Raw genomic sequence first — 27998 nt, 5'->3', positions numbered from 1 at the left:
CTTAGGGGACACCCGGAGGTCCCCCTCCCGCCGCCGCCTGCAACTACGAGGGAATCCTGGGGCCGCGTGGGAGTCGCCCGGATCCGAGAGGCTGCTGCACCGGGTACGGGGGCCGGGAGGAGGGAGCTGGGAACGGGCGGCGGAGAGGGGCGGGGCCGAGTGGAGGGTACCTGCGAGCAAGGCGGGCGTCCACAGTGGGCTGTGCTGGGGCTCCGAGAAGCTTTTCAAGAACTTAGATACAAGGGTTCAGAGGCAAGGGCCGCGAAGAGGCCTCCTGGGAGAGCACTGGGTTAGAAAGAGCTAGGGGTGGTGGTCGATGGGCGAAGACGGAACCTAGAAGTGGGCGAAGGGAGGCATAAAGTTGTTCATGGAGGAGGCTAGAAGACAGGTTAGAACCTGTATATCCTAAGGTTACAGTCACTGGAGTAAGCTTGTGCTTACGCAGAGGGGGTAGGAAAAGGATCTGAGTGGAATGTGTAGGATGGACCAACACTCAGACTCAGGTGAAGCCCAGGTGTAAGGGAGAAGAGGTCTGGAGGTCTACGGGGTGGAGCACTCAGTGGCCTGAGGAGAGCATAGAGGGGAAAGACATCGAGGTCCTGGTTGTGCATGGCGAGCAAAGAAATCCTGTGAGTACAGTGGGTAGTGGGGAACCGAGGATAGGCGAGGGTTTCAAAGAAGGGAGATCCTGGGAACCTTACAGAGGGTCACAAAGTGAAAGGGTGGGTAGAAGAACCGGAGAGATCGACGGGCAGGGGTCCTGGACAGGGTACACAGAGGGAAGAGTGGAGCCTGTGGTGTCAAGCATCTCTCTTCTGTGTAATATTCTCTCTCCCATCCACCAGGCTTCAGTCACCCCTCCGGATGCTGGCGCTGCTGTCCCCTTGCCCTCAGCCCCTGTTACTTTCCTCCTGTGAGGCCATGGAGGGCCCTCCCCGTCGGATGGGCCGGTCCCCAGAACCTGCACCTTCCTCCTCAATGGGATCTCCCCAGACTTCGTCCCCGCCGAGGCCCAATCACTACCTGCTTATTGACACACAGGGTGTCCCCTACACAGTGCTGGTGGACGAGGAGTCACAGAGGGAGCCAGGGGCTGATGGCACTTCAGCCCAGAAAAAGTGCTACAGCTGCCCCGTGTGTTCAAGGGTCTTTGAGTACATGTCTTATCTTCAGCGACACAGCATCACCCACTCAGAAGTGAAGCCCTTCGAGTGCAACACCTGTGGGAAGGCATTCAAGCGGGCCAGCCACCTGGCGAGGCACCACTCCATTCATCGGGCTGGTGGCGGGCGGCCCCATGGCTGCCCACTCTGCCCTCGCCGCTTCCGGGATGCAGGAGAGCTGGCCCAGCACAGCCGGGTGCACTCAGGGGAGCGCCCGTTTCAGTGTCCGCATTGCCCTCGCCGCTTCATGGAGCAGAACACGCTGCAGAAGCACACTCGGTGGAAGCATCCGTGAGCCAGGCCGCTGGATGTCCCCCAGTGCCTTGGAACTCTGGGGGAATCCTGTGCCTGGAGGTTGGCTTCCAGGCCCTGGATATTAACACAGATCAGTCTCATCCTGGAGGCCAAGCCCTGCCTGGAGGGGGAGCCTGTGAGTAATATTAAGGTCCTCAGGTCTCAGAGCTTTGATGTGAAAGAGATCTCACATAGAATGGAGCCCCCTAGCCTCAAAGACATCAGATATTCCAGGGCCCTGGCAAAACCTTCATTGGAGGGGTGGGGGTGGGGAATGTGCAGTGTGTGGACATTCTCTGGTCTCATAAACTTGGGTGGGGTCATCATGAATCTGTATAATCTACCTGAGGCCCTCTATGCTGATGATGTTGGGGAGAGGGGTCCCCAGATAGGCCTCCCAATACCCAACCAGGCCTGAGACTGGACAAACAATAAACACATTTCCCCACTTTGAGCACTTGACATTTGTTTTTGGAGACAGCATCTTAGACCACCTTTGATGGCTGATTAGCAGGGAGACCCCCAGCAAGTGCCTGTTCCACCGTTGGCCTCTTCCTGGCTTGCTGAGGGATGGGAAAGTCGGCCTGCACTGGGGTGGTGCCTCAGCTCCTGAAGACCTGTGTCATCTGGGAAGAGAATTTCTTTTTTTGTTTTTGGCCGGGGCTAGGTTTGAACCCGCCACCTCCAGCATATGGGACCGGCGCCCTACTCCTTAAGCCACAGGCGCCGCGCGGGAAGAGAATTTCTAAACTTAAAAAAAAAATTGTTTTTAAAACCACAATCCGCTGTAACAAACACATTTTATATGGCAACCCAGTACAGAGATACACAAGATATATGTGAAAAGTTTCTTTAATAATAGTTACCTTTGGTATATGCAGGGCACTCGAATCTTTCTTTCATCGACATTATTTGTTTATTTATTTTTGTAGAGACAAGAGTCTCACTGTACCGCCCTCAGGTAGAGTGCCATGACATCACACAGCTCACAGCAACCCGTAACTCTTGGGCTTACGTGATTCTCTTGCCTCAGCCTCCCAAGCAGCTGGGACTACAGGCGCCCGCCACAACACGCGGCTATTTTTTTGTTGCAGTTTGGCCAGGGCTGGGTTTGAACCCGTCACCCTTGGCATATGGGGCTGGCGCCCTACTCACTGAGCCACTGATTCCATCCTAGTATACTGAATTCTACCCCCAAGAACCCGTAGTTTGAAAAACCAATGCAGGGTAGGTGGCTCCCCCTGGACAGTTAGATCCAGGTTGCAGTTTATCTGTGAAATGACTTGAAGAGGGGAGGAATGTGGTCACAGCTTTCTTTATTTTTTTTTTTTTGTAGAGACAGAGTCTCACTTTATGGCCCTTGGTAGAGTGCCATGGCCTCACACAGCTCACAGCAACCTCCAACTCCTGGGCTTAAGCGATTCTCTTGCCTCAGCCTCCCGAGTAGCTGGGACTACAGGCGCCCGCCCCAACGCCCAGCTGGTCACAGCTTTCTAGGTGGTGCAGACATTCTTCTTCCACAGGATAAAAACCATGCTCTCCTGAGGGCCAGAAAAATTCCAGAGCCGGGTTGCTCCTGGTGAGCAGGAGGAGAAGCAGGTGGGGCTGAGCCTTGTGCTTAGTACACATCTGCCTCCTCAACTTAATTTCCTTTCTTGTTTTGTGGCAGGCACTGTGCTGGACTTCATTTGTTCTGCTGATCCCCTTTTGGGTAGAGGAACGAATCTCTCCTAGCATTCCCCATTTGATGGGAAAGACCCAGAGAGAGACTGTTTATACCCCACCATCTGACCGCAGATAACACTAAGTGCTCTGATCTTGAGTCCTGACTGTGGCCCCAGGTTGGGCTGAGCTTTCGCGTGTGTCAAATCACTGTACCCTCACAAGGAATTTAGAAAGGATTATGATCTACCCATTTTACAAGTGAGTGAACAGGCTGAGGAATAGGACGGATAGGGCAGGAATCTAGCTCTGCTCCAGAGCCAGTTAGTTCTTCATCACAAACGTAGGGGTGAGGTGGCATCTTCACGGTTCTTATTTTCTGGGAGTGGGTAACCCCGCCCCTCTTGGCCTCTACATCCTTTGGGTCTCGCTGAGGGAGATGGGGGCAGTTGGGAGGTCTGCACCAGCCAGTTCCTGGAGTATCGTTAAAATGAAATTCTCCTTCTCCTTTCGCTTCAACTTTCCTGGCTGTCTCACGCACTCCCCTGCCTTCTCCCGGCCCGACTCTGCGCATCGCCACCTACCCGAGGGACCCGGGAGCTTTGCCAGCTCTCCAAGATGGGAATTTCATGACGCTCCCTGCCTATACTTTGGGGAGGGCGGGTTGAGTACTGTAAGGGGCCATCACGCAAGTGCAGACCTCGGCCTTCGCTGCAAACGGAGAGTCTCATCTGGGCCCGTGCACTCTTGCAGGAGCCGCGCCGGGCCAAATTCCCGGTCTCCACTCGCCTCGTCGCCCAGTTCCGTCACTCCCTCTTCGCCGCCCCGCCCGCTCGGGGGTGGGTGGGTGCTTCCCTTCGCTCTCCGTGACACTTTGCAGACGCTCCCCGGCGCCGGGCATGGGCGCCGCCGCCACCTTCGGTCCCCGGCTGGATTCCGAGCGCGGGTGGGTGAGCGTGGGGGGTCCCCAGCCCCTTGGATTCCAGGCATTCGCGGGCGAGGGGTGGTGTCCGGGTTACACCCCTGCCTTGGTGCATGCCCCCGCTGGGAGCTCTTTCCGCGACTGCTCACCCCCCCACCCGCGGGACAAAGGGCGGGGGCGGGGGAGCGCATCCCCACGCATGACCTTCTCTCGAACTGCACAGGCACCCAGCACCCCCGCCACGAGGGAGGGAAGTCTTGCTCATCCACGCGAGTGCGGGGGTGGGGTGTGGGACTCCCGGGTATGGGGGAAGCACCGCGCGTGGGCTGGACCTCCACGCTGTGGTTGGAAGTTGGGGCACAGTTCCCCCCTGCGCTCATCTCTTCTTTTGACCCAGAGGTGGCCGGTGATGAGGGTCCTTCCCATTCCAGCGAGGGTGTCCCTGTTCTGTCCACCCCATGGGAAACCAGCAATGTAGGGCTCCAGCTGTCTTCTCCTTTAATACTCAAAAGCCCAGGGTCCCAGACCCCTCCTTCCAGGAGTTTGAAACCTCACCTCAATCCTGGAGTCCCGGCCCACAGGTCCTTCCTCTCTTACTTCTGAGGGGCAAGGGCCCCGGGCCCCACCTCTCCCAGGATGGACCCTCGAGTCCATCCACGTACCTCCATTTGTGGCTGCTGTTTCTGCCCAGTGCCCCTGAGGCGCTCAGCTGCCGGAGCCGCGGGAAGCAGAGCCATGAATGACCGAAACAGCCGGAGGCGGATGAGTGAGGAAGCTGGGTCCCCTTCCCTACCCTTATCCCAATGTACCCGTCCCTGCCCCTCTCCTCCTGCCCCGGACCGTTGTGGTTGGGAGCGGCTGAAGAAGTCGAGGAATTCTCTGGGGTTATCCTGGGGCCTCTCCTTTCCAGTGAAGAAAGACGATGAGGCCTTCGAGATCTCCATCCCCTTTGATGAGGCACCCCACCTGGACTCCCAGATCTTCTACAGTCTGAGCCCCTCCAGGGGAAATTTCGAGGGTGAGCCGAGGAGGAATGGAGGGACTGGAACCGGCGGGTATCCCCCCACCCCTAGGGTGTGACCTGCATCTCCTGCTACTCCCTGCTGTCCCCAGAGCCTCCGGAGGCAGCGTCCCCCACCCTAGCCCTAATGAACAGCGTCAAGGCCCAGCTGCACATGGCCCTGGAGAGGAACTCCTGGTTGCAGAAGCGTATAGAGGACCTGGAGGAAGAGAGGGACTTCTTGCGGTGTCAGCTGGACAAATTTATCTCTTCTGCCCGGTTGGATGCAGGTATGGAGGGGTGCTGATACAATTTTCTACTCACACTAGTCCTGGGCATCCTGGTGCCCAGCTCACCTACAGGCCTGGAGCTCCACCACTTGACTGGCTCAATGGGGACCTGGCATCTTAATCCTCTTCACTAGTCCTCTGCATGTTTTGGGGATCCCAAGGCCAGCTTTCTTCTTGCTTGATGTCAAGGTCTCTCATCTCCATGTACCATCCATTCCCTGCCTTCCCTATTGGTTCCCTCAAATCTCATCAGCCAAAAGCACCCTGAGGTCCATTTTCCAGCCAATGGTGCCTTCAGGGACTCTGGGTCTTCAGCTGCAGGTTCCTTTTCCTGACACCTTCAGGCAGCCTACTTTATCTCCACTCTGGTCATTTAGGGTTCTTCAGGGGCCTGCTCCTCACCTCAGCCTTGTCTTCTAGAAGATTTAAAGTCTAAGCATTCAGCCTTGTCCCCCTGCCCCATCTTCCCTCCCACCCTGTCTCATACCTTGGGTAATTAATGCTCCTTCCCCACCAAAGACTTTAGGTCCCTCGATACTGGATTTAGCCCCTCCCCTGGTGGGACCTCTTTGGGTGGGGATCTTAGCCTGTTTGTTCCCAAACCGTGCCTCAGGGGCAGGGTTCTGGGCAGCCCCACCTGCACTCTAGCACTGTGATAATTCCTAACCAGTAGCAGCCCAGAGAGCTACCAGGTTCATGCTGTCCTAAGGCCAAGGTTACAGTGCTTCCTTCTGAGTGGTGGGATACTGTGCCCTGCTTGCTAATATATTTTGAGCACTACCCTCATCTCCTTCCTCAGGTGGTCAGGGCTTTCCTTTGCCAAATGTTTTGGCCATGTCTTGGAGACTCTCCCTCCAAGAGCAAGGGCCTTGCAAGTCCTTGGGTTAAGAAGTCCCTTCAAGTGTTTGTGGTCTTTTGGTGTTTAAGTTACTAGGACCTGGCTGTTCCTCTGCTGTGGAACCTAGGTCATCATCACTTACCACTGTCCCCTCCCTCTGATGGTTCCATCCTGGGAATTAACCTCCTTCCCTCAATAGCTGGGCTCAGGATTTTCTCAGGGGGACCCCACCACCAGACCTGTCCCCCTAACTCACCTTCTGGAGGACCCTGTATCTGAGCCTTAGCCAACTCCTTCTGGGCAGAAGTGGTCATCTTCCCCAGATCACCAGGCCCACAGCCCCCACTATCTCAGGGTCTGCCACCCCAGCCTTGGCCTCTTGCGTCTCCAGACTTTCTGGAGGTCCCACCGGGTCCCCAGAAAACCCCTCCTCTGCTATGTAGGCACAGACCCTCTTGAGATCTCTGAATCAACTGGTCAACTCAGCCCCCTTCCCCAGAGCAACCCAGGCCTCTGGGAAAATCCTGCCCCTGATCGTCTCCCCCAAACTCCAGTCGGTTGTAGCCTATTCAGCCATCACCAGTGTCTACCCTGCACTCTCTCTGTGTCCATGTCTCCGTGGGGGCTCAAGTTTGGGGACTTGACCCCTAGACACCCACTTTCCCCCTTGGAATCTGTGATGTGACATCTGGTCCCCAGTTCATGGGTGTCTTTGTCCCCCCAGACGATCACTGCCGGGCGAAGCCTGGGCCCCGACGAGCGGAGGGGGATAGCAGGGGCGGGGCGACAGGCGAAGCCTCTGAGCCCGAATCCGCGGCCTCCTCCTTCAGCGCAGCGTCGGAAGAGGGCAGCGCCAGTGAGAGGCGGAGGCAGAGGCAGAAGGGAGGCGCCAGCCGGCGGCGTTTGGGCAAACCTAAGGCCCGGGAGCGGCAGCGGGGTGAGGCGCTGGGAGCCCTCCGAGAGGCCTCCCTCTCCAAGTCCCCGTCTCCCGTTGTAAAAAGCCCAGATCTGGTTGAGCTCTGCCCGCCTACAGGCGTGGCGCTGGGCTCGCTGTCTTACTCTTAAGGCCACCCTCATCAACAGGGCTTCCTGAGAAATTCCCTAAAATTCTAGAGCCTAAGTTTCCTCATCCATAAAAGAGGACGCTGAAAACTACCTAGCAGGCTGGAGTGGGGCACAGGCAGGAGGGAGTCTGGGAACTCCCACTTTAACCCATCTCTCTGCTCTTTTCCCTCCTCATCCTCCTGGGCCTATCTCCGGCTATTTCCCACCGGCCCAACTGCACCTCCCCTTGTCCTGGTTCCCTCATTCCCGCACCTCCGGCCCTGCAGTGAAGGACGCGGACGGGGTCCTCTGCCGCTACAAGAAGATCCTGGGCACCTTCCAGAAGCTGAAGAGTATGTCGCGCGCCTTCGAGCACCACCGCGTGGACCGCAACACCGTGGCGCTGACCACGCCCATCGCTGAGCTGCTTATTGTGGCGCCCGAGAAGCTGGCCGAGGTGGGCGAGTTCGACCCCTCCAAAGAGCGCCTGCTCGAGTACTCACGTCGCTGCTTCCTGGCTCTGGACGACGAGACGCTGCAGAAGGTGCAGGCCCTCAAGAAGAGCAAGCTGCTGCTCCCCATCACCTACCGCTTCAAGCGGTGATCCCGCCGGAGCCTGTAAGCCCTGTGCTCCTCCCATCCCGCACCACCCCCTCTCGCCCCAGGTCCCCTGGTACAGACCGAGCATCCTTCGCTCCCTCCTCGCTTCCCGGGCTGGAGGGGTCTCTTTGGACCAGGCTCCTAGGAGCTGCTGCCCACAGGCCAGTCCTGACCTCACCGGGCGCCCTTACTGCTGTCGGGACCCCCGGGCTGGCCGGGCGTCCCTCTCCCCGGGGCGGTGAGGGTAGGGAGGGTCTGTATATAACCCCGTCTCCACCTCTAGCCCCAGGACAGGCTACCCATCCTGTTCCCCTGCCAGGAGCCGCCCACCCACAGTCCTGGACGGATTACTCCCATTCCATGTGAGACAGAGAATTATTCAGAGAATTTAAATTAAAAAAGAAGTGAAAATTTGGAATAAACTGGGCTTCGGCCTCTTCCTTAGGACGGGGCGGCTGTCGCCACGGAGTAGGTGATGGAGCTGGCGAGTTGGCTTCTGGGAGCGGGCAGTCAGGAGGAAAGCGGAGAGATTGGGGAGGACAGGGTGTAATTAGCACCCTGGAGATAAGAGGTGGGAGGGGCGAACCAGTTATGCCCCCAGAAACTCGGAGCGGGTGGAGCTCTGAAACGGAAGTGTGTACACGGCCTGTCCAGACTAGCGGCGACAAGGCCGGAGGCGAGACTCAATGACCTCTAGCCGCGGAGGCCACCAAGGGTACCTAGGGGCGGTATGAGCGGATTGCTCCGCCGGCCCGCCAGAGGACGGAAACGAGACGTCATCGTTTCCCGGAAGTAGCATTTCCAACCACGTCTTGTGCCTGCGCTGCGGGAGGAACAAGTGCTCCGGCTCACGGTTGTCAAGGCAATCAGGAGAGGACCGCCTAATTTAACCGTCTAGAATACAGACAGTCCCTTCACACCAGGAGAAAATCTCGCGCACGCGCATCGGAGACTCTGGAACTCGTCCCCGAACAGACTTCTACGCAGGCGCAGAATTCCGTTTCTCCCCTCCACTTCCACCCGGCGCAGGCGCATAAAGCCGCGCAGACAACCTCCGCAGCGGCTGCTTTTGTCTCGCCCCACCTTTTCAGGTTTTCCGCGAGACTTAAGCTTTTCTTTTTTTCCATTCTCCCCACCGGGAGAGCCAGGTGCCGAGAACCAGGACCCCGCCCCCTTTTCTGTACCCCTACCCGACCCACCTCGACTCCATCCCCCTCCCTTTTCTGTTCCCGAAGCCGGAAAAAGCCGAAACGGCGACGGAAAAAGCCGAAGCTGCGCCCAATGAGTGAGGCCTTCACGAAGAGGTGGCGGAAGGACCCGAAGTTCTCCGACGGGAGGAGTGAGCGAGTGGAATATCCGGAAAGAGCCGAACCTTGGAATCGAGGTTAATCTTTGGAGGGGCCCGAGGGCGAGCGCTGGAAACCTTCAAGGACCGAAGTCCGGGACGGTTAGGCTTGTCGGAAGTGGCGAATTGTTTGGACTGAGGCGGTGGAGAAGGCGGGGCAAGCCTGCAGAAGAAGCCAAAGACTGGGAAGGTTTGAATTGTTGGAAGACGCCGAACCCTTAGCGGGGCCTGGGTGCAGACGCACGTAAGGACCCGCAGAAACTTCCGAACGCTGAGGCGCTGACCTCCGAAAAGTTACGGAGACCTAGGAAGCCGGCTAAACCCTCGCTTCGGGTGTTTTCGGAAGCAGCCGAAGCCGCCGCCTGCCGACCCCTACATCCGCTGTCCGGAAATAGCCGACTCGCTTCGGAGCCAGGCTCGGGGGCGGGGGCAGGGGTAGCTCGCGGGGTGGGCGAAGGGGGCAGGGGGCGGAGCCGGGGCGGGGCTGGGCGGGCCGCCGGGGGCTTGACTAGGTAGGAGGCGGTGAAGCGCCGGCGGCGGCCGGAAGTAGCCGAAGCCAGCGGCGGAAGTAGCCGAAGCGGCCAGAGCGGGCGGGCGGCAAGGCGAGGCGAGAGCTGCACAAGGCCCTACGCGGCCGCCTCAGCATGTCGGACTTCGACGAGTTCGAGCGGCAGCTTAACGAAAATAAACAAGGTGAGGGCGCCGGGGTCACGCGGCGGCGGTGCGGGCGGGTCCTCACGTAGCTCTTTGCCCCCCGCCATTTTCCCCCTCGCTTCCCCCGCTTATCAGTACCGCACGACTCCCCCCAACCCGGTTCCGCGGCGCGCGCCCGGCTCACGTGATCTGGCGTTCCGTCGTGCGCGCGGCGAGTATTAAGGGGGCGGCAGTGCGCGGGTTTGCTACGCATGCGCTCATCCTTGCGCCCACGTGGTCCCTGCAGAGGTGGCGCTGGGGAACCCGGCGCGAGCGCGCCATCTCTCTTGACGTGGACTTTTTTTTCCCCTTTTCGATGCTGAGGAGATTATATTAGGTCCCGTAAACTCTTTCTGCCCCGCTGCTTGGCACTTCCGCTTCCGGTCGGGTGGCCGGACCCCGGTCTCCACGCCCCCTTTGTTTCCAAAATGGCGGGGGCGAGGCCGGGCCACCTTTCTTCACGTGGACGGGCAGGGCAGCCTAGGGGCCGGGGCCCTCGCTCCCTTCTTCCTTTCTTTGGCTTTCTTGGCGACTCGCGGCCAGAGCGCTTTTGCCGCAGCCAGTAGTCGCGGGGCGCCCCAGATCGGCATGTTGGTTTGTGGACGCTTAAAAAGACAAGCAGCATCTGCGTGCTGTATCCCACGCGCCTGCACGCGTCTTCTGGCGGGCCCGACAGCCACGCTATGGGGGCATTTTCTCTCCAATCACCCTAACTTGACACACCCCATGTCCTGTTCGGTCTGGACTCACTCTCAGGATCCTTCCCGGCGTACAAATAAAGGGACTGAGGCTATACTCGAGGAAAAGGGATCTGGCTCAATTGAGTCCTTTTGGGGCAGGTGGAGCAGATACCCCTCAGGTGGTGTCGAGGATTGTGGTGGCTCAGAACAAAGCCTCAGGCCATGCTAGTGGGTTAGGGATTCTGGGAGAGCCGTTAAACCTATGAAAATTCCCTCGTCTCCGTTTTTGGGTTTGAGTGAAGAAACTGAGGAGTAGGGAAGGTTGGGGGCCTGAGTCTGGGGCCTGAGTAACTGGGGTTGGAGGACGGAACGAGGACCCAGGAATTCTTCGAACTCAGGCTGCGGTTGTGTAGGGCAGAGGTTGATTGAATTGGGAAACAGTTCCTGGGGAAGAAGTTACATTTAATGCTCAACGTATGCCTGACTAAGTCTTAGGTGGCTTATCTACTTACTGAGAGCCTGGATTTCGGAGTTGAGCATACCTGAGTTCAAAGACATGGTTTGTCACCTACTAGTTGTGCTATGTCAATGCCTTTATAGTTTTTTTTTTTTAAATTGTTCTTTTCCCATTGGGTTTTTCAGGGGATTAAAGAGTAATAAGAGTAATAATAGTGGTGAAACTGTGTGCTTACCATGTGTCAGAGGGGCACACTGGTCCTTGTGTGGTTTTTTTCTTTTCTGTGTTTGGAGATGGGGTTTTGCTGTGTGGCCCAGTCTGGTCTGGAACTCTTGGCTCAAGGGATCCTTCCCACTTCTGCCTCCAGAATAGCTGGGGTTATAGATGTTCGACTTGAGCATGGTTTTTGTAAGTGTATCCTTGTAATAGCCTTTTGAGGTCAAAATGGTTGGTTTCTGTCCTTTTATCAGGGAGGAATCTGAGGGTTCAGAAAATTTAAACACTTCTCCATGTTTTAGCTGGTCAAAGACAGTGTTGAGATTAAATAGAGTAACATCTAAAGTGTATTGCATGTAGCTTGCCATACACTAAGTGGCCAATAAGTGATATTTGTTATTATGAAATTCCAAGCTTCGAAGGGCAGGTGATTGGCACAGAGAGATGATGTTGGAGTTGGAGAACGGCAGGAAATGTGCTTTTCAAATGTCATTCTGGCAAGTCCTCCCCACATGTGGGTAGAGGCGATATGGTCACCCTGTTTGCAGAAAAGAAAATCAAGTATTAAAGGTTAAGTTACTTTTGCAGAAACACTGATACTGATTGTGGGCTCTTGCTGGCTACACTGACAAGTTAATTATGCTGGGCCGCGAGGTGGAGCTGATGGAGCTGTTCTATGAAGTTCCTTCATATTTGTTCTGGTTCTTTCAGGTTCTCCTCGGCCAGGGCCTGAGACTTAGCAGGGCCCTTTGCTTGGTGGAGCTGCTTCTGCAAGGTTACCACAGCACAGCAAAGCAAATTTCTTCTCTGTTCTGATCTTTGCAGCATCAGTGTGTAGGGCACAGTGCTTGCCATAGGGGAAGCTCTGTCCCTATGTCACCTTGCCTATGGGTCTTTACCAGGCCAGCTTCTCTCCCAGCTCTTGGCTTCAGTCCCTTCTTCAGGTACCTGTGTCTACAGGGATGTCTTTGTTGCGGGCATCCAGCTGGCATCTCTGCTTCCTCTCTGTGGGTCCCTCCCTCCTTGTCTGTTTCAGAGCCTTAGAAGCAGGAAAGGCTTTTGGGACTCACAGTTTGCTCCCCTTCTGGGAGTGGAGCGGGACCTCCACCCCCTGCTGGGCCATGTGCTTACCCCACGCTCTACTGAGCTGGCCTGCTGACTCTTCCCCCCATCTCAATCTTTGAAATTTTCTAATTATTATTTTTGGTCTTCTAAGAAACAATTCCATCATCATTTAGTGGTTCCGTTCAGACTCTGTAGTGTTCTGCCTGACCTATGATCAGGAGTTTGGCCTGGGGCTTAACTCACTGACAGTGTTTACGCTCTGGCTTCACTGTTCTTAGCTGTGTGGCTGTGGGAAAGTCATGAACGTTTGTGCTTTCTTATATCTTTCAGTTTTCTTATCTATTGCGTGAGCTCCCAGCAGTGTTTTTCCAAAGTGGAAGTGAGGATTAAGTATAAGTAAAACTATTTAGCACAGACTTCAGGTGTAAGAAGTATCTCAGTATTTGTTATTAAGTTGTTTTCTCTTCCTGGTATGTGTTTTTCCTGAGTCTTAGTAGTTATGGAATTGAGATGTATTTACAAAATTTCACGTTGCATCAGAAAAATATTTGAGATAAAATACTAGGGGTGAGGTTAAAGTCTGCTTTGACTTTTAACTCCCTCCTCGCTCCCTTTTCTTCTTGTCCCCAGGGATCAGCACTCTTAAGGTATAGGCTAAACTATATGAGCGTATGAATGTGTTATCTTTTTGTGTGCATGTGCACCTGATAAATGAGAAATTAGGGTGTCTTTGAATTAGAGAAATACATGAGATGGTGTTTATGAACATTCCCATTTCTCATGGTTTATTCTCCCTCTCCAAGGGCCCATCTCACTTCTTCATGGGGTGAAGGAGCTGGTGGGAGCAGAGATTTCTTTGGTTTTGCCAACAGGACTCCCTTGCAACTGCCTTTGAGGCAGATTAGAGGGGTTGAGAGAACAAATCCCCACTTGTGACCCCTCCTGTACTTGGCTTTGAGGGAGCAAGTGAGGCAGGGAGGATCAAATCGTTTAGGATTCAAGTCTGTGTTGGGATTTATGTCTGGGTGGGGCATCTTCCCCTTTAGTCTGAAAATTCAGAAATAGGCCCCTCCCCAGGAGAGGATGCTCTTGTATTCACCTGGTTGGGAAGGGATGGGTTGAGTTTCCCAGCTTCTTGGGGATATCAGATCCTTCCTGACCCCTGGGCCTGATGGTGGGGCTGGGGGTGCCAGCTGGTTGCAGAGGTCTTTCCTGAGGGGTTGCTGGGTCCCTTCAGGAAAACATCATTGGGTCTCTTGATTCCCCAGCCTCTAGCCCTGCCCCTCTCAGGGACGACCCTGGGGTCAGGCCCCTCAGCCCTCGAGGGGGACCTGGAGCCAGCCTCCTCTGTCTTCTCTGGCTCCCAAGCTCCTCCTGAGCATCCTCAGGTATCTTACACCCCGGGGGCATTTGCAGGCCCCATCCCCCTGGTCCCCTGAGTCCCTGGACTCGCTTATGGACCCAGGAAGCCTGTTACATCCCTCCCTCTATTGAGTCCCTTCCCTTTGGGGGTGGCCTCCCTGGGGCTCGGGACATAGCCACCAGCGTGCAGGGTGGGCTGGGCCCACATCCTCCCTTTGCTTATCCCTCCCTCTCTCCTCTCACCTTTGCCCAGAGCGGGACAAGGAGAACCGGCACAGGAAGCGCAGCCACAGCCGCTCTCGAAGCCGGGACCGTAAGCGGCGGAGCCGGAGTCGGGACCGGCGCAACCGCGACCAGCGGAGTGCCTCCCGGGATAGGCGGCGAAGAAGGTACCAGGGTTTGGGGGCTGAGGCTCAGCCAGTCTAGGAGTTGGGAGTATCAGTGGCCCACGACTGTGCTCAGTGGTGGGCCTGTGTAGCTCATCTTATCTTTCTTCGTGTATGTCTGGGGTGAAAATCTGCTGCCTGGTCTGTCTTGAATTTAGTTTTTTCTCGTTTCTGGGATTTTTTTCATTTTCTCTGTTGGTAGTACAGGTAGGTTGCTGGGGGCGATAGGTTTTTATGTCTGGAGACTGGGAATTGATTCTGTCTTTTCCTTCACAAGGGGCTATTCTCTGTCCCTGACTCTGAGGTTCTGTTTCTTCTTTTTGACTCTGGTTCTCTGTGGGACTGTCTTCAAGGGGGTTGGTTTTTGTCTGCAGTTTTCTTTTTTCCCTGCTCCCAGGAGAAGGGAGTTGGAGTGGGGCTTGGGCTTACTTTCTAGCTCAAGAGTGTCCATTTTCTGTTTCTATAATGCCTCCTTTCTGCTGGGGTCCCCTGTCTGTTCTCTGTCCGATTAGGCGAGGGAGGGAGGAATAGGAGGAAGTCCTGCCTTTCCATCTCTTTCTTGCTGTCTTTCTAGCTACATTGGTCTGTCCTGACCCCTTCCTGCTTTCTTCACTTCCTCTTTCCTGGGATGGGAGTGTATGGGGAGGGAATGGCAGGGCTGAGGGGGCCTGCTTGCTGCTTGTTCACCTTGGCCCTGCCCTGGCCCTTGGGCTGTGTGCCCTTGGGTGTGTGTGGCATGTGGGGAAGACGAGGGTCTCCAGTCACCCCTCCCCATACCTTTCCCTCCAACCCCCCAGCAAACCTTTGACCAGAGGCGCTAAAGAGGAGCACGGTGGATTGATGTGAGCTTCTCTTCCTGCCCCTTCTACCCTGATGTCCATTCCCTTCACCTTCCTCACACCCTGTGCACCCTGCCCATGTCCAGCCCTGGCCTGAGCACTGGGAAACCTTCCTACCTCGAAACCAGGACCCTCCCCAAGCCTGGGCCCAGCCCTCTCCCTCATCTTCTCCCTCCTGGAGACAGTGGAACTTATGTGGTGGTGGGGCTGAGTGGATGCCTGGGTGGGGGTGGGGGGGTCACAGGCCCCCTGTTGGTCAGACTGAGGTCGTCCCGCCCCGCTCTCCCCCTGCCCGCCTCCCCCAGTCGTTCCCCTCGCCATGAGAAGAAGAAGAAGGTCCGTAAATACTGGGACGTGCCACCCCCTGGTTTTGAGCACATCACTCCAATGCAGTACAAGGCCATGCAAGGTAGGCCGCAGCTGGGCTGCTTTGGAAGTGAGGGCAGGTGCAGGGTCATGCATGGTTCTCTTGTATTGTTATTCTCCCATGTGTGCGCACTCGGGAAGGTCACACTCCTAGGGGGAGTTTCTGGCTTCTACCCTTTTGAAGCTCCCTGGAGACATGATCTGAGATACCTGTGGGTTGAGGGAGGGATGAAGCCTCTACCTAGACACTGTTAGAAGACATGGTTTCTTAGAAGCAGCAGATATTTGGCAGGGGGCCTTTGATGCTGGGAAGAAGGTTTTGGAGGGCACTGCTGAGATTCTGAGGAGCTTTCGGCTGTGGAGGGAGTTTTCAGGGTGTGTCATGGGTGGTCTTTGGGCTCCAGTCTCATTGCTTGTCCTGATGTGGTTTAATCCTGTTTTCACTCCTTTTGAAGCTGCGGGTCAGATTCCAGCCACTGCCCTTCTCCCCACCATGACCCCTGATGGTCTGGCTGTGACCCCAACACCAGTGCCTGTGGTCGGGAGCCAGATGACCAGACAGGCCCGTCGCCTCTACGTGGGCAATATTCCCTTTGGCATCACTGAGGTACTGCCCTCCCCCTCCCCCTCCCCTCTCCCTTGCTCCCTCATCCCATTCCTCCCCTCCCCTTCATTCCCTCCCCAACCTGCACGGGTCAGACTGCTCCTGCAAGACCCCCCGGCCCCCTCCCAGATGGACCGATGGAGTTGAGCCAGCCAGGGGCCGGGCTGGGGGTGGCCCTCTCCCTCCCTCCTCTTCCCTCTCCCATCTCCCCTCCCCCAATCTCCTTCAACAACCCAGGGATCAAGCACACACATAACCTACCCACGTGTTGGAGAGAGACAGAGAGGGAGACTCGGACACACACATGCACACGCACATGCACATGCGTACGCACGCTCCCTCCCTCAGTTTTTCCTGACACGCCTCTCATTCTCTGCCGCCTTTCCCCATCCTCTCCCCCACATACCTCCCATGGTCGCTGTTCTTTTATTTTGAACCCCCTGACCTCCCCCTTCCCTACCGCTCCTTTCCCCTACCCCTCTCCCCCACCCCTTCCCGTGGCACCCCCTGAGAATCCCGAGATCAAAGAGTTGTTTCCATTTCTCTTTAAAGTGAAATATTGTGGGGCTGAGATCCCTCGTAGCAACAAAAAGTTTGCTACCATCGTCGAAGGCAAGTAAGGTCCATTCTGACTTTCTCAACCTGCACTTTGCTACATTTGATAAACCAGCCCCCGGACTCCAGGGCCAGATTCCTCCACATCACTCTTTTCTCCTCCCCTCCCGTCCCTGCCCCTTCCTCCCCACACTCCCTCCTCTCCCACCCCTGCACTCTTGACTTCCGACCTCCCTCTGCCCTCTCTGCTCCTGCCTGCTGCTCCTTTTCTGCTGACCCCCATTTCTGTCTATGTGTCCACTGGGTGTTCCTTCCTATGTGTTGTCTCATCTTCTGTGTCTCATGTTTTTTCTTTCCCTGTTGTCATCATTTTTCTCTATATTTTCTTGAATAATCTCTCCCCTGATTTTTATTTTTTGGGAACCCTGTGGCTCTCCCTCTACCCTGTCTATCTTCTGCCCTCGGCCATCTCTTGCTATTGCTTCCTTTCCATTTTCTCTCATTTTCCTCTTATTTTTGTTCATACTATTGATCTCTACACCCCCACCCATATTCCACTGTTCCTTCCCCTCCTCCTTCCCATCCCCCTTGTCCCTCTACCCTTACCCCAAACCCCTCTGTGTCTCCCTCTCTCACCCTCCCCCTCCTCTCTCCACCTCCCTTTCCCTGCCCCTCCCTGTCTCCTCTTCCCTCTGCAGGAGGCCATGATGGATTTCTTCAATGCCCAGATGCGCCTGGGGGGGCTGACCCAAGCCCCTGGCAACCCCGTCTTGGCGGTGCAGATTAACCAAGACAAGAATTTTGCCTTTTTGGAGGTGAGTTGGGAGGGTAATAGGGGTCAGGGAAGTATATGTCTTGTGAAAACCTGCCCTACGGCCCTGCCACATGCCCTTCCTGTGCTGCCCATTCCCACTGGGCTCCTCTGCAATCCATCTTTTTTGCTGCCAGAGTGAGTTTTGGTAGCTCTGCAGATCTGGTGCTACCTCCCCGTCTTTTATTGTCCCCAGGGTCTTGGGATGCCTTTTGGGCCTCTGCAAACCTTGACTAGTTTTGTTGAGACTGTTAAGGTGTCCAGTTTTTAGTACTCTTATTATACTGGCCTTCCCAGAACATACATTGCCTATCTTGGGACTTGGCTAGGGTTATTTACTATGCCAACTACTGATGCTAACTAATTTTTTTCTATCAGTATTTCTCAAACTCGGAGAGGAGGTGTGTTTTCATTTTATGTTTTATTTTTTGAGATGAGATCCTGCTCCATTTCCCAGGCTGGAGGGCAGTGGCGAATCACAACTCACTGCAGCTTCAAACTCCTGGGCTTAGGCAGTCTTCTGCCTCAGCCTCTGCAGTAGCTGGGATTACAGGTGACCACCCACAATGCCTGGCTAATGTTTTTTTAAAAATTTTTTGTGGAAATAATGGGTCTGGCTATGTTGTCCAGGCTGTTCTCTTAACTCCTAGCCTCAACTGATCCTCTTGTCTCAGCTTCCCACAGTGCTGAGGACGTTGGTTTTTTTTTGGTTGCAGTTTGGCCGGGGCTGGGTTTGAACCCGCCACCCTCGGTATATGGGGCCGGTGCCTTACCGACTGAGCCACAGGCGCTGCCCATGGATGTTGGTTTTTAATTTTCAATTCTTAGACAAATTCATAAAATACAACAAAGATGTTGAAGTGACATTAGCTTGTGGTAAAAGTTTCTAAGGGTCTCTCTTCAGTTGTCCTGTTGCGTCTGCTTTGAGTCACATTGCTGTGGATGGCAGCTTAAATGTCACCTTATCAGAAAGACCTCAATACTGTCACCTTTTCAATGAATTTCCCTGTGACATTCCCTCTCAATACTGTGTCTCTTTTCAGCATTGTCACAGCTTACATTTATATGTTTCACTTCAGTTGGTGTTGGGTGCTGGTGTCTGTAATCACTAGAGTGTGAACTCCTAGAAGCAAGGACACATCTGCTGTCCTTCCAGTGCCCATCACAGGGCCTGCTTGGCACAATGTATTTGCTCACATGAGCGAAAGAAAAAGGAAATCCTGGTCACAATCAAAGAGGATCATACCAGTCCCTGGACCCTCAGTCCTCACAAATGCTTTTCTTTTGTTCAGTTTCGCTCAGTGGATGAGACTACCCAGGCCATGGCCTTTGATGGCATCATCTTCCAAGGCCAGTCACTGAAGATCCGCAGGCCTCATGATTACCAGCCGCTGCCTGGCATGTCAGAGAACCCCTCTGTCTATGTGCCTGGTGAGTGGGCTTTGTCAAGTCCCCTTCTCCCCCATTTTTGTTTTCCACAGTCCACCCTTCCTTTCTTGAGCCCTGCTGGTGCTCCTTAGGAGTGGGGTCCCCACCTTACCTCTGGTGCTTTTCCACCAGGAGATTTGGTAAATTCTGAGTATCTTTTTAACTTACTAGAAACCTGAGGTGTGGTAGATAACTGGCATGTTATCGTGTAAGCGTGCACCTTGGTGACTTCGTGTGTGTGCGTGTGTTCCTGATGAAGCTAGAGAGCATCTCCTGTGCCCTTCACAGTAGACTCTGTGTGTTTTAATTCATCTGTGATTAGCTCGGTAGCCACCCTTCTTGGTGCTTATTATCTGTCAGGCAATGTTTTACGTGTGCTCTGTGGATGTTCTTTATGGTAGTTTAAAAATTAGGGCAGGAGCCAAACCTGCCCACGAACCCCTCTTACCCGGGCTTGTCTACACCACCTTGTCCCTGTTGCACCTGAGGAGATGCAGCAGCTAGGGTGGGGGGAGGTGTATGTGGGTCCGGGTTAGGTTTTTGGACCTAACATTGCTTCTGTTACCAGGCCTGGGGCTCAACTGTCTTGAGAACAGTGGGGTGCTTTGGCAGTAACTGAGCCGAAGGTGATGGCAGCCACAAGCTCCTGGGGGGTCCACTGGGGTATTTATCTTACAAGTGAGGAAAGAGCTTTGCAGTTAAAGAGATGACATCCTGCTGGGTCAGGCTTGAGTCCATCTCTGCCTCACGCTGTTTCTACGGCACACTTCTCTGTCCCAAGCCGTGTCTGCCCCACGTGGGCCCGCAGAGTCACTTTGCCTCGTTCCTACTTGATGCTTGGCACATCTCTGCTGAGTGGGACTATTGTCATTGATTAGAGGTGTAGTCTGAGCCTCTGGGAAGGGTCCCTTGAAGTTGTCACCATGTAACTGTGGGGACTTGTGTGCCCATTCCGTATTAAATATACACTTGGCGTGAATTGTTCTCATGCACATGCCTTGTACGGGGCAGCAGTGTTTTCCCCGTCCTACTGCTGCAGACACTTGGGGCCCTTGGAGCCTCGTTGGGTGCAATTGCACCTTGAACTATGAGCCCCCACTCTCACTGAGACATGAGCAGCGGTTAACAGTCCTTAGCCTGCTGAGCCACCTGTGGATAGTCATGGCTGAGCATGGGCTCTGAAGGGCCACCTTTTTCCTGCCTTTGTGGCATTGTTCTTTACCTCAGTTGACACCTTTTGTACCTTGGAGAGCATTGTGTAGTAGGTTGAGGGATCATGGCCTGATGGGGACCTGTCCCTGCCCCAGGTTACTTGTGTGTGTCCTAGTGGCACACAAACTGGTCTCCCAAGGTCTGCATGGCCCCACTCTGATGGGGTTCACCTCTGATGGTTGGAACTGGCTAGGTTGGTTCCTACAGCTTTAGGGTGCTGGCAGGTCCAGGGTAGAGGATGGGACAGGGTGCACACAGGCAGAAGTGAGGGCAGAGGGTGGAGGGGTGCTGCCTCTTCTTTCCAGGGGCACAGCCACTCAGCTTCTGAGCCCTTTTCCCATTTCTTGTCTAACCTGTTCTTTCCCAAGGTCAAGATAGAGGTAGGATGAGACCATCAATGCCCACGGGGGACAAGGGCTGCAGAGGAAGGAAGGGACTTAGGTCTAGGCTTTGAGCTTGGGTGTCGCTGGATGGGCACCGGCACTTTACGCAGCTCACATTTGACAGGAGGCTCTGAGAATGACCTGATAGATTTGTGAAGCCAGTGGGAGTCAGGCTGAATCATGAACCATCCCATTTGGCTGGCACTTGTTTGTGAGTCCTGCTTTCATTGGTTTGGAGATGTTAAACTCAGCCAGTGTGTTGTCCCTGTGGACATCAAATCCAATGTCCCAGCCACAGCCAACATCATTCCTGAGATGATACCAGGTGACAATGGGGATGCTGCTCTGAAATTCCTCAACTTATGCCACCCCGGTGAGGGCATACTCTCCCTATAGGGGTTTGGATGAACTGCGGGTGGTGAAGGGGAGGGACTGAGATTCAACCGGGTGACTGACCTGTGTGGTGGTTGGTGAAAGGCACCCTGAGGGGTGAGGAAGCAGGTCCAGAGCCAAGGTGACTTGCCAGGATCACATAGTAGCAGGTGACAGGGGTATGAATGTAGGTCTTTTCCTCCCTGGTCTTCTGGGGGGCTGCTTCTGTTTTGAGGTCCCTCTGAGGCTTGGCAGTCCTTGGAGGTAACAGTGTCTTCTCTTAGTGGGTTACCATAATGTGCCATTGCCCGTGGTCTCCTTATCAGACCTGTTTAGGGAGGAAGGGTTTGTGGTAGAGCCCCACCTACTTCCCTTTCAGGGAGTGGCCTGGTCCCCTGGTGAGGGGCTAACCCTGTAGATAATCTGCCAGGTTTGTAGGAGATAACTTTGTACTGGAATTGAAGTTCTTTTATCTCTCTCTGTCCTTAGGAGTTGTGTCCACTGTGGTCCCTGACTCTGCCCACAAGCTGTTCATCGGGGGCTTACCCAATTACCTGAATGATGACCAGGTAACACCTTTGCCTCCTGTCCAGCCCCTCCCCAACCGTGGTGCCCACCCATCCCTGATAGAGTCTCTGCCTGGTGCAGGTGAAAGAACTGCTGACATCATTCGGGCCTCTCAAAGCCTTCAACTTGGTCAAGGACAGTGCCACAGGGCTCTCCAAGGGCTACGCCTTCTGTGAGTACGTGGACATCAACGTCACAGATCAGGTGAGTCCCAGCTCCCCCGGCCAGTTGCCACATCTGCCCCTCCCTACCCTGTGCTGTTTCCAAGCTGAGGTGTCCCCTCAGGGGATGGGGTGGGAGGCAGCCAGCCTGAAGCAGCGTCCTACATCCTAATGTGTAGGGCTCTCCTGTTGCCCTTGGTTTCAGTTGTTTCCAGGCTCTTAATCCCTTTTGTCTTCCCCTCTTCCCCACCAATGCCCTGGCTTGGGGGGAGGTGTGGTGTCCTGGGCCTGACCCACCTCTCCCCTGCACCGCCTCCCATCCTCCACACACAGGCCATCGCAGGGTTGAATGGGATGCAGCTGGGGGATAAGAAGCTGCTTGTCCAGAGGGCAAGTGTGGGAGCCAAGAATGCTACGCTGGTGAGCCCCCCGGCACGTCATCTTCCATTGGCTAGAGGGACCCTGGGGATGGGAAGGGGCTGGTTGGGGACAGCGTCTCCTGAGCTCTGCCTCAGCTTTCACAGGGGTGAGGAGGGCTTTGAGGGGTGGGGGTGTACAGTACAGGGGAGTAGTATGCAGAGTGTTCAGGTGGTAGGCCAGCTTCTCCCCAGGTGGGCGTCTGAGGGGCGCAGGCTTGAGCAGAGGGAGGCTGGGCCTGGACCCCCTGTGACACTCCTGCTCCTGCCCCACAGAGCACCATCAATCAGACACCTGTGACCCTACAAGTGCCGGGCCTGATGAGCTCCCAGGTGCAGATGGGCGGCCACCCAACAGAGGTCCTGTGCCTCATGAACATGGTGCTGCCCGAGGAGCTGCTAGATGATGAGGAGTACGAGGAGATTGTAGAGGACGTGCGGGATGAGTGCAGCAAGTACGGGCTCGTCAAGTCTATCGAGATACCCCGGCCTGTGGATGGCGTCGAGGTGCCCGGCTGTGGAAAGGTCAGGGTGCCCCAGGCTCTGCACACGCTCCTCCCCTGCCTCTTCTCTGCTCTCTCTCCTCCGCTCTCCTTCCCTTTGAAGAAGGCATTTGCTTGTATACACTTAAGTGCCCCTTGGGCTGTCTGGGCGATGTGGGTGACCCAGAGTGGTGTATGGCCTTGTGGAGGCCTGGGCCTGAACGTGAGGCAGAAGCTGGGAGACACAGCTGCTGTGGCTTAGGAGCAACTTTGATTCAAAACTTGCCCCCGTCTCTTGTCATGTGACTTTGTGTAAGTGATTTTGCCTTGTCCGTGTATGGGGGACGTCCTAGAAATATGGCCACTCCCACTGGTGTCTCCTGTGTGTCACATGCTCTGCTGAAGCCGCCCTGAGTTCTGCCAGTACTGAGCCCCTTCATGGGAGGAGTTGAGGTACAGAGGTGATGGGGCATGTAGGTGATGGTTTGCCCCCACATGTAGGTAGGTGTCAGGTTCTTGTACTCTGATTTCCCGGCCCACTAGGTCAGATCTCTGTTCGTCTCTGGTGTCTTGCTGGCTGTGGTCACCTCATGTTGTTCTCATGAGGTGGTGAGGCTGATGACCTGCACCTTTCTTCCCTTGCTGGATGTGTTTGTGAGATTTCTGTTGTGGCAGGCTCTGACCTGGAAGCTGTGCGTTCAGCGTTGAACAGAAGCTGCTCTTGGTCTTGACCAGCAGAAGTTCTGGGGATATAGCTGTGAGCCAGCACATGTGGCACCTGGAGTGGTTGGGGGCAGTATTTCTGAGAGCAGTCGTCAGACATTGTGGTGAAGGTCAAGAGAGGTAGCAAGTGGGGAAGGAAATGGTGGGGCAGGATGAGGGCCTGGGGGGCTGTGTGGTCTCAGAGAGATGGGAAGGCAGCTGGCAGGTAGAAGTGGGGTGGGAGCACAATTAAGTCATAACCTGGGCCCTGCCTAGCTGAGCCTTGCAGGGTAGGATATGGATGAGCAGGGCTGGTCAGGAGCTAGCAGAGTCAGTGTTTTAGAGTGGTGGGAGAGTTAGTTTTGTCAGAGAGAAGGCTGGGTGGGGAGGGCCGGTTGGGAAGGGCCTTGTTAATTCATGGTGAGGGGCTCCCAGCAAATTCTCTGAAGAGGCTTTGAATCTTCTGGCCTGTGCATTTGATGAGGTGCCTGCTGCAGAAAGGTCAGGCAGTGCTCCTTGTGGCTTCTCCTTGGAGCAGTTTTTTTTTTTTTTTTTTTTTAAGACTGAGTCACTGTGTTGCCTTGGGTAGAGTGACAAGGTGTTGCAGCAGCTCACAGCAACCTCAAACTCTTGGGCTTAAGCGATTCTCTTGCCTCAGCCTCCCAAATAGTTGGTACTACCGGCATCCGCCACAACGCCTGGCTATTTTGTTGTTGTTGAAGTTGTCATTGTTGTTTAGTAGGTCCAAGCTGGGTTCGAACCCACCAGCCCCAGTGTATGTGGCTGGTGCCCTAGCTGCTGAGCTACAGGAGCCTGTGGTCATAATTTTTAGGTAATTTTGGCTGTTAGGAAAGTGGATGAGGGGGGTTTCTTGGAATAATCTGGGTGAAAGGTGGTGATCTGATTTTAAAGCAGTAGCAGGGATGAGAGAAGTTGATGGATTTGAGGAATCTGTAAAGTGCCCTTCATGTGATCAGTTTGAGTCTCCAGGGAGGGAGAGGAAGGTCCATGACCAGGTGTGGAATGGCAGGTAGCATGTGAGGATGATGAGCACTTTGCGGGGCGGGGGTGGGGGTGGTCAGAGTGGGGCCAGAAGGCTTTGGGGTTCCTGAGACACCCAGCAGAGATGTCCAGGAAGCATTGGGGGTGGACGGGTCTGTGTTTCCAGTATAAGGGCTGAGGGACACTGATGTCATTGAGAAATCAACTTTCCTTTTGATGTGGGACTATATGAGCTTGTCCAGGCAGACAGGACTGGGGTGGCAGGGTGCCCAGAGAGGTGAAAAGAACCCAGGGAACCCAGGGGTGTTGGTAGAGAAGGGGGTGTGAGGAAGAGGGCCAGCAACAGCTACTATGTCTTCTCTTCCTGGAGCTCTTCCCCACCACATGTGTCCCCTGCTCTGGGATGGAATGCCTGGTGAAGCAGGGGCTGAGTGAACACTTCTTAGGAAGAAAGGATGGTGAGGCTTTATCATTAGCTGACCTATTGGACTTTTAAAATCTGGTCTTTATTTTTGTGAGACAGTCTCAAGCTGTCACCCTGGGTAGAGTGCCATTGTGTTACCATAGCTCACAGCAGTCTCCAGTTCTTGGACTCGGGCAATCCTCTTGCCTTTGTTTTTAGTAGAGATGGGGTCTTGCGCTTGCTCAGGCTGGTCTCAAGACTTGTGAACACACCTCAGCCTCCCAGAGTGCCACAGTGGTGCCCTGCCTCAGTTTTGAACTTAAGCTTTTCTTTTTCTTTTTCCTGAGATAGCCTCAAGCTATCATCCTGGGTAGAATGCTGTGGTGTTACAGCTCACAGCAACCTCAAACTCTTGGGCTCAAGCAATTCTCTTGCCTCAGCCTCCCAAGTAGCTGGAACCACAGGCGCCCGCCACAGTGCTTGGCTATATTTTGGTTGTAGTTGTCATTGTTGTTTGGCCGGCCTGGGCCGGATTCGAACCTGCCAGCTCTGGTGCATGTGGCTGGCGCCTTAGCTGCTTGAGCTACAGGTACTACCCAGATCTTAAACTTTTCATAATGGATCTTTAAAACAGGTAGAGACTGGTAGTGATGTGTTTTGTATCACATCATCAGCTTCAGGTAAGCAATAGTCGGTTCTTAATTTACATTCATCTTATCCCCTCTTTTCTGTATTTCACTTGTAATACTTAAGATTTTTTTTTTTTTTTTTAGTTTTTTTTTTTTTTTTGAGACAAGAGCCTTAAGCTGTTGCCCTGGGTAGGGTGCCATGGCACCAGAGCTCACAGCAACCTCCAACTCCTGGGCTCAAGCGATTCTCCTGCCTGTCTCCCAAGTAGCTGGGACTATAGGCGCCTGCCCAAACACCCGGCTATTTTTTGGTTGCAGCAGCTGTCGTTGTTTGGCAGGCCTGGGCTGGATTCGAACCCACCAGCTCAGGTATATGTGGCTGGAGCCTTAGCTACTTGAGCCAAGGCGCCAAGCCAAGAATTATTTCTCTAATTTCTCAATTACTTACATTTGGGGTTAACTCTTTGCTGTGCATTGCAAGATGTTTAGCTTATTCCCAACCTATTCCAACTAGATGCGGGAGGCCCCACAACCTCCTCTCCCTTTGTGACAACTCAGAGTCTCTCAAGACAACACATTTGTCTCTAGTTGAGGACTACTGCTTTAACCAGATAACCTTTCTTTAAAAAATTTTAAAACCACAATACCATTATTATATTAGCAAAATTAACATTATTTCTTTTGGCTCAGTGCCTGTGGCTCAAGCGGCTAAGGCGCCAGCCACATACACCTGAGCTGGTGAGTTCGAATCCAGCCTGGACCCGCCAAATAACAATGATGGCTACAACCAAAAAATAGCCTGGCGTTGTGGTGGGTGCCTGTAGTCCCAGCTACTTGGGAGGCTGAGGCAGGAGACTCGCTTGAGCCCAGGAGTTGGAGGTAGCTGTGATCTGTGATGCCATGGTACTCTACCCAGGGCGACAACTTGAGGCTCTGTCTCAAAAAAACATTATTTCTTTATTGTATATATAATCCATGTTCAAATTTACTGTCTCAAAAATAACCTTTTTATGGTTAGTTTGCTTAATTAACGATCCAAACAAGAGCCCCATGTTGAATTTGTTTACAAACTTCCAATTTATCAGTTGTATCTTGCTCCCTCTCTTCTCTTTTGTAAGCTGTTTTATTTGTTGAGAAATAGGGTCATGGGTCATTTGTTGTATAGAATTTTCCATGTTGAAATAGGCTCACTGTATCCGCCTTTTCCATTTTCGTATAAATTGGTGGTTCAAGTGATTAGGGGCTTGAGTAGCTGAATGTTCAGATAAACTTTTTTTCTCTTCTCAACCTGGGTTTGAATCCTAATTTCTGAGTTCCCTGTCCATCTTGTCTTTCATTTTTTGTTTGGGTGGAGAGTGTGACTCCCTCCGGGTGGGTCCAGGAGTACCCCATGGTGCCTGGTACATAGTATTTCAACACAAAGTACCCCATGGACACTGGGTGCGGTAGCTTATCCCTGAAATCCTAGCACTCTAGGAGGCCAAGGTGGGTGGATTGTTTGTGCTCAGGAGTTCCAGACCAGCCTGAACAAGAGTGAGGTCCTGTCTCTAAAAATAGCCAGGCATTGTGGTGGGTGTCTATAGTCCCCAGATACTCAGGAGGCTGAGGCAAGAGAATCACTTCAGCCCTAGAGTTTGAGGTTGCTGTGAGCTATGATGCCAGGAGACTCTACTGAGGGCAACAAAGTGAGACTCTATGTCGAAAAAAGAAAAAAAAAAGTATCCAATGGTGGCTGGTGCAGAGTAGACATTCAACACATGTGGCCCCTCTCCTCCCAGTAGCATGCCCTCATCTCCCAGCAACTGCCCTGTGTACCTGTGATCTGTGATGCCATGGTACTCTACCCAGGGCGACAACTTGAGGCTCTGTCTCAAAAAAACATTATTTCTTTATTGTATATATAATCCATGTTCAAATTTACTGTCTCAAAAATAACCTTTTTATGGTTAGTTTGCTTCATTAACGATCCAAAACAAGAGCCCCATGTTGAATTTGTTTACAAACTTCCAATTTATCAGGCATGATTATGTTCTCTGTGTGCCTGTGGGGTCTTCTGTTACCTGTGCTCTCGTTTTTATACTGAAGGACGTTTGGGTTCATGAACACTGCCAAATCTGCACTAAGGGTCCTTTTCTAGTCTGTGGTGAGGCCCTCTTTCCCTCCCTGTCACTTTCTTTGTTGAGTTCTGGGCCTGGTTGGTTGCTGGAGATGAGCCTTGTTCACAAACCTGCCTCTTGTTCCCTACAGATCTTTGTGGAATTCACCTCTGTGTTTGACTGCCAGAAAGCTATGCAGGGCCTGACGGGCCGCAAGTTCGCCAACAGAGTGGTTGTCACAAAGTACTGTGACCCCGACTCTTACCATCGCCGGGACTTCTGGTAGAGGCGGGCAGGGGAGGGTGGGGGCAGGGCTGGCTGGGGGCTTCTTCCTCCTCCGGTCCCCCTTTTCCCTCTCTGAAGATGATGGGCAGGAGTGACAGCCGAATGACAGCCGGCAGCAACTGGAATGGCAGCAATTAGGGGTGGGGGGTAGGGGGGTGGGGGGTTAGGGCAGGGAGGGGACTGGGGAAGTGTGCACATAGGCCCACTCAGACACACGCACCCACACAGACACAGAGGGAAGGGGTTGGGATGGGGTGCACAGTAGGGTGGGTAGGACCCCTATAGCCCCTCCCAAAACAGCCTCTTCTCCCTTGGACCCCCTTCTCCCCTTCCCCATGGTAGGAATATAGCGTGTTTATATTTTATGGCCAAACTATTTTGAATTTTGTTGTCCGGCCTTCAGTGCCCAGCCCTCACTTTTACCAGGACCACAGCTCCATTACTCTGGCCTCTGGTCCTCTCTGACCCCCTGGTTTCTTACATAGTTGACTCTGTCTTAGTCTCCCCGACCTGCGCCCAGCCCAGTGGCTCCTGTCCCTCTCCTCCTCTCTGGCAGTTTCATATTTGCTAAGACGAATTTGCTCATTAAACATTTTGTTGTATTTTATTTTATGGAACTGCGCTGTGTCCAGTGTGTCCGGCCACTCTCCCATTCGGTGCTGGTGGGC

The 27998-nt window shown here is 54.0% G+C and overlaps 3 protein-coding genes across 8 annotated transcripts; all 3 read left to right on the top strand.

Annotated features, from left to right (window-relative positions):
• The first annotated feature begins 5 nt into the window (after positions 1-5).
• Positions 6-2831, top strand: ZNF581 (zinc finger protein 581). Of its 4 annotated transcripts, none has more exons than XR_008383278.1 (3): positions 6-103; positions 846-1593; positions 2794-2831. XR_008383278.1 is itself a non-coding variant. In XM_053608013.1 (2 exons), exons 1-2 carry the CDS (start codon positions 610-612, stop codon positions 1456-1458), a joined length of 633 nt encoding a protein of 210 aa, XP_053463988.1. In that variant the 5' UTR covers positions 139-609; the 3' UTR covers positions 1459-2100. The 4 variants fall into 4 exon arrangements, 1 of the variants encoding a protein (XP_053463988.1); XR_008383276.1 differs by lacking the exon at positions 6-103 and adding an exon at positions 139-629; XR_008383277.1 differs by lacking the exon at positions 6-103 and adding an exon at positions 150-289.
• A 578-nt stretch (positions 2832-3409) lies between these two features.
• Positions 3410-7817, top strand: CCDC106 (coiled-coil domain containing 106). Of its 2 annotated transcripts, none has more exons than XM_053608005.1 (6): positions 3410-4069; positions 4733-4807; positions 4952-5059; positions 5155-5331; positions 6894-7106; positions 7501-7817. In XM_053608005.1, the coding sequence occupies exons 1-6, from the start codon at positions 3559-3561 to the stop codon at positions 7815-7817; spliced, it is 1401 nt and encodes a 466-aa protein (XP_053463980.1). In that variant the 5' UTR covers positions 3410-3558. The 2 variants fall into 2 exon arrangements, with proteins under 2 accessions (XP_053463980.1, XP_053463981.1); XM_053608006.1 differs by having other exon boundaries at positions 3931-4065.
• Positions 7818-9710: 1893 nt separating this feature from the next.
• U2AF2 (U2 small nuclear RNA auxiliary factor 2) lies at positions 9711-27942 on the top strand. Of its 2 annotated transcripts, none has more exons than XM_053608004.1 (12): positions 9711-9851; positions 13885-14020; positions 14815-14859; positions 15162-15265; positions 15678-15829; positions 17080-17196; positions 18485-18623; positions 21077-21156; positions 21236-21358; positions 21649-21735; positions 22008-22256; positions 27197-27942. In XM_053608004.1, the coding sequence occupies exons 1-12, from the start codon at positions 9803-9805 to the stop codon at positions 27329-27331; spliced, it is 1416 nt and encodes a 471-aa protein (XP_053463979.1). In that variant the 5' UTR covers positions 9711-9802; the 3' UTR covers positions 27332-27942. The 2 variants fall into 2 exon arrangements, with proteins under 2 accessions (XP_053463979.1, XP_053463978.1); XM_053608003.1 differs by having other exon boundaries at positions 21649-21747.
• Positions 27943-27998: the final 56 nt, after the last annotated feature.

This window comes from Nycticebus coucang, chromosome 10, assembly GCF_027406575.1.
Source record: "Nycticebus coucang isolate mNycCou1 chromosome 10, mNycCou1.pri, whole genome shotgun sequence".
Classification (NCBI taxonomy): Eukaryota; Metazoa; Chordata; class Mammalia; order Primates; family Lorisidae; genus Nycticebus; species Nycticebus coucang.
Note: the sequence above shows the minus strand (reverse complement) of the source record. Positions and strands in the feature narration are given on the sequence as shown.

What these genes read in the sequence shown, in the direction of transcription:
- ZNF581 (XM_053608013.1), top strand. Translation starts at nt 610, where the DNA reads ATGGCGAGCAAAGAAATCCT. An exon ending in ATGGCGAGCAAAGAAATCCT is followed by an intron (nt 630 to 845) that starts GTGAGTACAGTG and finishes CCCATCCACCAG; the next exon opens with GCTTCAGTCACCCCTCCGGA.
- CCDC106 (XM_053608005.1), top strand. Translation starts at nt 3,559, where the DNA reads ATGGGGGCAGTTGGGAGGTCTGCACCAGCCAGTTCCTGGAGTATCGTT. An exon ending in TGGATTCCGAGCGCGGGTGG is followed by an intron (nt 4,070 to 4,732) that starts GTGAGCGTGGGG and finishes GTTTCTGCCCAG; the next exon opens with TGCCCCTGAGGCGCTCAGCT. An exon ending in AAACAGCCGGAGGCGGATGA is followed by an intron (nt 4,808 to 4,951) that starts GTGAGGAAGCTG and finishes TCTCCTTTCCAG; the next exon opens with TGAAGAAAGACGATGAGGCC.
- U2AF2 (XM_053608003.1), top strand. Translation starts at nt 9,803, where the DNA reads ATGTCGGACTTCGACGAGTTCGAGCGGCAGCTTAACGAAAATAAACAA. An exon ending in CGGGATAGGCGGCGAAGAAG is followed by an intron (nt 14,021 to 14,814) that starts GTACCAGGGTTT and finishes CCAACCCCCCAG; the next exon opens with CAAACCTTTGACCAGAGGCG. An exon ending in ATTACCTGAATGATGACCAG is followed by an intron (nt 21,157 to 21,235) that starts GTAACACCTTTG and finishes TGCCTGGTGCAG; the next exon opens with GTGAAAGAACTGCTGACATC.